General features: G+C 40.4%; 1 protein-coding gene across 2 annotated transcripts; it reads left to right on the forward strand.

Annotated features, from left to right (window-relative positions):
• AKAP17A (A-kinase anchoring protein 17A) lies at positions 1 to 8,664 on the forward strand. 2 transcript variants are annotated; one of them, XM_062628678.1, is made up of 6 exons: positions 1 to 128; positions 465 to 596; positions 992 to 1,734; positions 3,858 to 4,006; positions 5,070 to 5,310; positions 6,751 to 8,664. In XM_062628678.1, exons 3-6 carry the CDS (start codon positions 1,060 to 1,062, stop codon positions 7,669 to 7,671), a joined length of 1,986 nt encoding a protein of 661 aa, XP_062484662.1. In that variant the 5' UTR covers positions 1 to 128; positions 465 to 596; positions 992 to 1,059; the 3' UTR covers positions 7,672 to 8,664. The 2 variants fall into 2 exon arrangements, with proteins under 2 accessions (XP_062484662.1, XP_062484661.1); XM_062628677.1 differs by having other exon boundaries at positions 465 to 1,734.
• The last annotated feature ends 1,044 nt before the right edge of the window (positions 8,665 to 9,708 follow it).

Genomic DNA, 9,708 nt, shown 5'->3' on the forward strand with positions numbered 1-9,708 from the left:
ATAGAGAGCGTTGCCGCCCCTTGCCGGCTGGGGAGTTTTCCGCTATGCGGAAGCGGAAGAGGCCTGGCGGCGCGGAGTGGCAGGGGCTGGGGTAGGCAGCGGCGGCGGAGCCAGCCCAGCGGATGCCGGTGAGGTCGGGCGCCGGTGGGATCCCTGCGGTGGGCAGGGGGCAGTGCTCTGGTGGTCCGGGGACGCGTACAGGAGGAGAAGGGTACTGGTAATGCTGCCCGGCACGTCCCGCTCGGGGCGGGGGGCCTTTCTCGGCGGCGTGTCCCCGGGTTCTCGCCCCGCCGCCTGGGCTCCTCTCACCAGGGGCAGTTGGCGGCTTTCCCGCAGCCGGTGGTGGTCGGTGGCGCCGGTGCGGGTCACGGCGCTTCCCCGCCTCCTACTGCTGCGGCTGCTGCGAGGGAGGGTGGTGGGGCTTCAGGCCTTTAAATAAAAGGAGTGTTTTTCTCTCCTTTCAGACACCTTCCAAGGCTTCCTGCTGGAGGAGTTGGGCTCTGCCTCGGCGCCGGCCTGCTGGGGTTTCCTGGTTGTTATGTAGACTTCAAAGCGGTGTAACATTGCTCTGCCAGTCCCTTCCTTCCTGAGAAAGGGTAGCTGCTTTCTGAGCGATCACATACCAACTTCACGTGTCCCTAAGATTGTCATCAGCTTCTTGTTTTTTTTTTTTTTTTTTTTTTGTTTTTTTTTTTTTGTTTTTTTTTTTTGTTGTTTTTTTTTCCGGAGGCCTTACTGAGGTTTTATTACTTAAAGGCTTTAGTAGTCATAAAGTAATTTAAGATGTTTGTATTACTCAGTTTTAACTCTGTAATTGACTCTTGTATTAAGAGACATTGTTTTAACTTGGGATTGGTTAAATGGCCAAAGAATTCAATTATTTACGGATAAGGGCTATTTTGTTTGACTGGTGTTGGCCTTTGACTTAAACTCGCATCTTTTATTTCTTTTATCCTATGCTTTTTCTGTGTTATGGCTGCTGCAACAATAGTTCATGATACATCAGAAGCTGTAGAGCTCTGTGCTCCCTGTGGGTTATACCTTAAACCCATTACAAAAATGACCATCAGTGTGGCACTCCCTCAGCTGAAACAACCAGGAAAATCCATTTCAAACTGGGAAGTGATGGAAAGATTGAAAGGGATGGTGCAAACTCATCAGTTTTCCACTCTGCGGATTTCTAAAAGCACAATGGATTTCATCCGGTTTGAAGGAGAGGTTGAAAATAAAAGTTTGGTTAAATCCTTCCTGGCATGCCTCGATGGCAAAACAATAAAGTTGAGTGGCTTCTCTGACATTTTGAAAGTCCGTGCTGCAGAATACAAGATTGACTTTCCAACCAGGCATGACTGGGACTCATTTTTCCGCGATGCAAAAGATATGAATGAAACTTTGCCTGGGGAAAGGCCAGATACTATTCACTTAGAGGGCTTACCTTGTAAGTGGTTTGCAGCAAAGGACTCTGGCTCTGAAAAGCCAAGTGAAGAAATCCTTATAAAAGTGTTCAGGAACTTTGGAGAAATACGTAATGTGGACATACCCATGCTGGACCCGTACAGAGAAGAAATGACTGGCAGGAATTTTCACACTTTCAGTTTTGGAGGCCATTTAAATTTTGAAGCTTATGTTCAGTATCAAGAGTATGCAGGTTTCATTAAGGCCATGAATGCCCTGCGAGGGATGAAGCTCATGTATAAAGGTGATGATGGAAAAGCAGTGGCTTGCAATATAAAGGTGAGAAACTGCAAGCTTTTGGTTTTTTTTTTTTGTGAGAAACCAAGTGCAATTGTTATGTCCCTAGTGCTTAAAACCTACGTCTGTATACTGTAGTGATGACAACACGTAACACTAACAGCACAAGCGTAGTTTTATGGAGCAGGTATAAGATAATATTTAAAGGGAAATGATGCAAGAAAGAGGTGGTGTTAAATTGTGAATAAAGCGTGTGGGGGAGGTGGTGTTGCTTTTCTTTTTTAATGAGACAGTTCTAGAAAGAACTGCTTGATGGAAGGACCAAGTATGCAAACATGACCTGCTGAATAGTTTTTAGAAAGCAATATGTGTTTACGTATTTTGTTGTTCAGAATTAGAATTTTAAATAAGTTCAGACATACTTCACCAGAAGGCTGACTTTAAAGCACATTGTTTTCTCTTGTGTTCACTACAGATAGAAAGATTTGGGGAGAATTTCACAACCTCTGTGTTTGGTTCCTGCACTCATCATGAGGTCCACCAGACAAGTGTCAGAACTCTGAAGTTCAATAGCATATGGCTGGTACAGCCTGGGGAAGACACAGTTAATCATTAGTGTGCTTCACATACAGAAAGGCCCCATAAAAATTTAAGTGATAACATTTATCTGAAGCACAGTTTGCTGTAAATGCAGCCTTCATCATGCATAATATTTACATACTGAATTTTCTAGATCTATTTTTTTTGTAACCTCATTGTCTTAGAAAAGACAGCTATGACAGGAGAGAACAAGACAGTCTGTTCAGATGTAGTATCTTTGAAAGCATGACCTGAAGAAAACTTGCTCCACTATATTTGTAGGTGGTCTGTGCACGAATGTATCGGCTGAGTAAAATGTTTGCAGATCTGTTTCAATATGCTCAGTAGTCATTCACCAAATCAGAAAGTGGATTTCAGAAAAAAGCTTGAGTATTCCTGTGTGTAATGTGGGAACATGCAAATATTTAGTCGGTATAACTAAAATACTGTAATCTTTTATGTTGTTGTCAAAGGTTGTTGGTTGGAAGCTGTTTGTACCTTGACCCTCAAGGTTTTCAAGGGGATGTGAAACTCAAAAGTGTCACGTGCAGGGGATCAGGGTTCCCAAATTTAGTTTGGCTGTGTGGAAGGAAGCGTGCCTTGCTGGCAGCTGTCCTGGGGGTTGATAGGAAAGAGAGAGGGCTGCCTTTGCAACTGTGCAGTCAGGATAAGATCTCTTTCATGTAAGGTCACACCTTGCCTGTCCTTCTAGCCTGTTGGTGAAATACCATTTTATGTAGAGGCTGGGTGAATTAAACTACAGAGTATGTGCTACTTGTTCTCTGCACCATGGTTCATGACCATGGACCTGTGGAAATGTATCATAGATCCTCCTGCCTGCACACAGGTGGTACCTAGAATGGGAGATTAGGACACCAGCCCTGGTGTCCTGTTCCAGCATGCAGATAGACATGGCCAAGGTGTGCTCATATGTCCTATAAGCTGAGCGTTTTCCCAGGTCTCAGTGCTCAGATGTGTGTAACATCCTTTTCTTTCGTGTTCCCAGTCACTGACTTACTGCTTCAGGTCAGTGTACCTCAATTTGGGAATCTTGGTGTTAGGACTGATGTGGAGGCGCTTGCTTAAACCAGGTGCAGAATGTTGGAGAACTGTTCCTTCTGCTGAATTTCAAGATCACGGTTTTAGACAGAAAGAAAGGCCTTTATTTAGGCTCATTTTTACCTAGTGCTCTACAGTCTTTAACAGCATACAGGAGTTGAAAGAGTTCTGTATGTTTCTGTTCTGACAGATTGAAAGCATTGGACAGCCAGGGCCTAAACCGCACTAGGGTTTACTTTTTAATGTCAGACACATATACAGGTGTAAACTGGCACCTGATTGTTCATGTGTGCTAGCATTTAGTTCCCAGTTATCTGGTTATGGTACTCTGTACTTGCTCTGGGCACAGAGAGAAGTTCCCTTTGTTTCAGAAAAGGTTTTATATTTCTGATTTTACTTATATTGCATTTTGGATAGTTTTGTGCTAGATTAAAATTGTTGGAGATTGTGCAGGTTGTCAGGGATTTATTTTATTTTTTTTTCCCCTGTCTACTTGTTAAAACTGTTTTCAATTGTATGCTGTAAAGGTTTCTTTTGACTCAACAAAACACCTCAGTGATGCATCAATTAAGAAGCGTCAGCTTGAAAGGCAAAAGCTTCAAGAGCTTGAAAAACAGCGAGAAGAACAAAAACGTAAAGAGAAAGAAGCTGAAGAAAAAAAAAAAGAAGAAGAAAGGTATTTATCACTTATGCCTGATTCCTAAAAATAAAACTGAGCAATAACAAAACTGTAGTTGCTCCTTGTATCAGCATTGGCAAATAGAAAATAACTATACACAGGTTGGCTTTCAACTTCTACTTCTGTAGCTAAAGTGAAACACTTAAAACTGAGAATGTTGTGTTCCTTTTGAGGAATCAAATCAGGGATTATGACATTTGGAGAAAGTGTTTTACACCTTTTTTGGTGGTTTTTTTTTTTCCCTGCTAACTGTAATTCCAAGAGCTGGGAGTTTAGATAGTGTGTAGTCATTCTGTGATGGAAAAATCTGCGTTATAACTGAAGAACAGAAAATAATGCACTAGTTCTACTACTAGAATACTTTGATACTGTAAAGCTTATTTGTTGTATCCTTCAGTCCTTTTCCTGGAAAGGCATGAGATACAAGCATACCTTAACAGTGACATTTTAAGAAAATATATAGGGGTGTAAATGTCATAAGACATTTACTATTCAGAATATAAACAAAAAAGGAGCAAAATGTTTCAGAGGTTGTGCGGTGTCCATTTGCCTTGATGTGTATAAATTCTCACTAGGTCATCTAGTAGGAGCCACGGATTGCAAAAATACTCAATTTCCTAAAAACTGTGCCATTTGACACCTGATCTAGAAGCCCTCGGCCTTTCATGGAAGCTACCGTTTTTTCCCTGTGACTGAAAAAAACCCCACCAGCTCCTGCACACATTCATGGGCTTGGTAGTTTTCTCACTGTGATGATTCACTGCCCGGTTGCCTGATGTGTTATTATCTCTGGTTGAACTGGTTTAAAAAAATAATATTTCTGTTGTAGCCATGTTTTATGTTTGGATCCCAATTTGTTTTAAAATATTGGCAGGGTGAGGATTGTTTGCTACCACAACTCATGATGAAAATTTTCACTGTTTTCTACTTCTGTTTTCCAGTAATCAAAAGCTTTACGTAGAAACAAATTTACTTAAAGTACAAAATACACTTTTACATAGAGTAGAAGTCTAAAATTGTACCTGCCCTGGATAAGGTAAAAATGTTAATCTCTTTCTAGGAAGCAGAGAGAGCTTGAAGAATATGAGAGAGAGAGAAAAAGAGAAGAAAAGTTGCGAAAGAGGGAACAGAAACAGAAAGATCGTGAAGTTCGACGAAACAAAAAGCAACTTGAAAAGCTTCAAGCTGAAGAACAGAAAAAACTGCAAGAGAAGATAAAGTTAGAAGAGAGAAAGCTCCTGTTAGCTCAAAGAAATCTTCAGTCTATTAGACTAATTGCAGAACTGCTAAGCAGAGCAAAGGTAACTTCAATATTTATTTGGGAAGCTAATGAAGAATCCAGCAGAACAAAGCCGTTTACTGACTTGGGAGGGGGCAGAGAGTTCTGTTCATTAAACAACAGATTTAGTACTTCAGATACTATTTCTTGGATCAAAAATTCAGAAAAGTGCAATGAAACTGTATTTCTCCCTTGGTAAAATATGCACAAATAGGTAAATGGAAGAATGAACTTAAACCTGAAGTCCTAAGTAGCATTTTTTATCTGTAAACTAATTGGCATGAGTGCTCTTAAATGTAGTAAAAGAGTGTATAAGCATGACGAAGTGAACTAAATACAGAGGGTAAAGGTGCAGGGCTCCTCATTCTAATTTGAATCTGTTTCCTGTCTGGCTTTCAGCAGTTCCATTAACTATTCTTTGCTGTTTCAGAGAATGAGCTTTCATTGATTGATGTTTGAGAATGTGCAGAATGACTTTTCTGTAGGAAAAGTGCTGTCAGATAAGGTTTTGAATGTTAGATCATCTAACAATATTTTTATTTTTCACTGAAGCAGGATGTCATTTGCCTAAGATTTGGATGAGGTTATGTTAGGGTGTAATGTAATGTATGTCAAGTATTTTCTGTAGAAATGAAAAACTGTGTGCCAAAGAACAGTATTTTTCCTTGATGCCAGTGTACCTCAGGAGAGTTTTTGACCTCATACAGTGCTGTGTGGTCGGTTACATGCTAATAAAAGGGAGGAATACTTCTTGCAGGCTTTGTAACTTAGCAGCTGTGAAACATAAAGGTCATCTGATCAAATAGAGCAGCGTGTTTCTTTCACTCCTACAGTTTTGAAGTCTACACTAAGCCTGTCTGGGTCAGAATAAAAGAAAAAAGTTTGAACCTTCTTTTTCAGGACCATGAGTTTCTAAAGTGGTTGAAAAAATGAGAATCAGTTTCTGCTTAATGTATGTGTTTAATTATTTGGACCCATTTGGTTTTTATGGGCCCACTGTAAGGTCACCTAGGAACCACAGATTGCAATAATCTAAGAGAAATTAATGTTTTAAATTTGAAGCCTTCAAGTGCTAGCCCTGATAAATACATTTTAATACTTCAAATATCACTTGTTGTTCTAGCTTATGTGTTACTTTCATCATATCAGGGAACCATAAAGACCAAGCTTTGGTTTTGCCTTGTCAAACAGATGGGAGAAACATAACACTCAGAGTTTGTGGACGTCAATAGTTTGAGATTATTGATGTCTCGCCTAACAGCAGTTTTGTGTTAGTGCGGTTTTTTTGTTTGTATTTTCTTTCCCTTTAAGAAAGAAACAGTAATTTTTTGGCAGGATGGTTCAGTTTGTTATATTTTATTTTCTTGCCAAATTGCTGCTTTTACATTATGGTATAACTTGAAAGTGTGAACAAGATTTACAAATATTTTTTTGTTTACTCTTTCCTTTGACTATCTTTCAGACAGTAAAGCTTTTGGAGCAAGAACAGAATGAAGAAAGGATTTGTCTTCAGCAGCTAGAGGAGAGACGAAGGCTCCAGGAGGCTGAACTGAAACGCGTGGAAGAAGAAAAGGAAAGAGCACTGGGGTTGCAGAGAAAAGAAAAGGAACTGAGGGAAAAACTACTGAACAATCTTCTGAGCAAGAAAATGGATGCAATTAATCAAAGCAAAGAAGAAACTGAAGCATCTCAGTCTGATGTGCTGAAAACCCCTAGTGGTGTTCCACACACTGTGTCTTCCAGCTGCATCACTTCTACCTCAGGACAGGCTGTTACAAGCAAACTGGCTTCCAGCTCTCAAGGTGACATTGCAGCCTCTGAAAATGTAAACGCTCAATGCAAGTACTTGAATGGCAATATTAATGACAAAGTTCATGTCAAAGAAGGTCAGAAATTTCATACCACAAACTCTGAGAGGTGTCCTCAGAAAAGAAGTTCAGGGGTACTTTCATGTCTTCCTGTCAGTAACCAGCAACAAAAGAGCCTCTCTAACTCTGACCAGAATACTTGCAGGAAGGACTTGCGCTGTGAGCAGCACAAACATAGCACAGAGCCAAGAAGGAGAAAGAGCCGGTCATGTAGCAGCGTAAACACTGATGAGAGTAAGGGTAAACGCGAGAGGAACAGGCACAGAAGAGATGAGAGTTACCAGAATGAAAAGCACAGGAAAGAAAGGAGGTATTATAGACACTCTAGCAGAAGTTACAGTCCTCGACGAAGCCATAGTCCTCGTCGAAGAAGTGTAAGCCCTAGACGTTCACGTTGCAGAAGAACACGCAGTAGGGAACGTAAACGAGACAGACGAGAAAGAAGTCGTAGTCATAGAAGTGTGAGCAGGAGGTGGAGGCACCGGAGATCACTGAGTAAGCAAAGGAGTACTTGAGTGGGTAGTGGAGGCCTTGGCTTCTTGGAGAAGCTGTGGCTGGACAAAAAGGCCAGAAAGTTGTAAACGAGACCTCTTCGGTGTGACTGCTGTAGAAAACACTTGTTTCAACCAGTGGTTAATTTCATCTAGTCCCTGAAGTCAAGAAGATAGATGCCTGATTTTTTTAACGTTCCTTCATGCTTTGTTGTCTCTTTCTAGGTTTCTACCACAATGTACAGGTATAACCACTTGTGCTTGTGCTCGAGTTCCTACAGTGCTAAAAGCCAACCTGTTTTCTTGGTTTTCAGTTTTCTAAACCTTAATTTTAGTCAATTTAGTTTTTATTATCACCTGCTTTGGCTTGAGAAGTACTGGGTGCCAGTTAGAGGAACTCCCGATGTGACAAGCCTTTTCACACATATTTGATTTAAAATGCTTTCTGCTGCATTCAATTAAATCACTTTTAACAGAGTAGAGTTTTTGCTGATTGAGATGCATAGCAGGACTTTTGCATAGTTCTTAAAACTGACTATAGAGATACACAGGATATCTTTTTTAAACTGCTGTAATTCCTTCATACGTCTGTAGGGTGCCAAGCTTTGGTGCCCGAATTACTCTGGCATGTAATGCTGTTGGTATAATACTACTTTCCATGGAAGAGAGGTGCACTGATGTAGGAAGTAAGAAGCAATGTTAAAATGGTTGAAAAGTTTTTCTGGTATTTTGTTGACATATTTGGCTTTGTAACTACTTCAGGTGGTGTAGAGCCACTTGAAGCATTTTTTCAGGTACATACAGAGGTAGCCATTGTCTTTGATAAAGGGGCCTTCTTGCTAAATTATTTTTACTTGTGGTGTTGGAAAATAAGGCTGCAGTGTCTCTTATTAAATCCATTTAAGAATACTTTTGCTTCTAAAATGCAGCTCAGGAATATTAAAAGCTATAACATTACAGTGAAAGAGTCTATTTTGCCTTTTTATGGTAAATTAAAAAGAAACTGTTTCCAGTGAACTGAAGTTGCTGGTTTTGTATGTCAGTGTATTAAAATCTGCTAAAGTGTCATGCGAGAACCCATTTGCTGAAAAAAAATCACTTAACACATTTGAATAATGAAGCTTAAACACTCTTCTCAATGGTCCTGTGATGTGCAGCTCTGTCAACTGTTAATTCATCAGTATGTGTACTCTTTATCTTCAGCCTTCAGATGCCGTTTTAATCACAATTATCTATCAAATCAAAGTGTATCCCTTTCCTGCAGTGCCTGAAGAACACTTTGGGGCTGCAGCTCAGCCAGATCCCTGGCTGTCTGATTTTGCATTACTTTCAGTGAATTCATGTGAGGGCTGTTTCTTTCTAGACCATGCTGCTGAAATCTTGTAGTTACTAGCTGTGGAAAGAATTTTGTCTTCCTGGTAATTCATGGCTTTAATGATCTCCAATTAATTCTGTTACTTACCGAGTTTTTGTGACTTCTCTTGTGAGTTTCACCACTGTCTTGGGGGCCAAGGGCTAGACTGACTTACCTTAATCATCTCAACACCAGAAATTTCTTGAATTCTAAGTAGTTGCTTTCTGTGGAGAGTTCATTTTTCTTCTGTGTCTGTTAAAGTGTTAAAGGCCTATCTGCCTGATGATAAGTTCATCTTCAGCAATGATTTAGCTAAAATCTAGTCTCATGTTGGCTGCAAATACTTCATAAGGTGGGTGGGATCCCTGTTTGTAAATGCATGCAATTCTGCTTAGCCTGCTATTAAAAACTGACATACTGCCCATGGTAGCACCATTTTAAAAAAAGGAAAAGTGTATTCTGTCTGCAGTTACACAAGAAGTTAAACTAATGGCTGTTGGCACCAGTGTCTTTCAGCTCCTGATTAAATTTTTACTAGAATTTCTGCAGTATATTTCTATTTAGATTTCCACTGGGATTGATGGATCGGGTGGGGGTCTTGATGGTGTGTTACATAAGCAACTGGGGAGATGCCGCTTTACGATGCTATGTTCGGGAAGTCATCAAGCTAAGAGTGCAGTGTCATTGCCAAGAGTAGAAGCAGTTAA

Source organism: Pezoporus occidentalis, unplaced genomic scaffold (assembly GCF_034315485.1).
Source record: "Pezoporus occidentalis ecotype Australia unplaced genomic scaffold, CSIRO_AGI_Poc_V1 ctg32, whole genome shotgun sequence".
In the NCBI taxonomy this organism is placed as follows: Eukaryota; Metazoa; Chordata; class Aves; order Psittaciformes; family Psittacidae; genus Pezoporus; species Pezoporus occidentalis.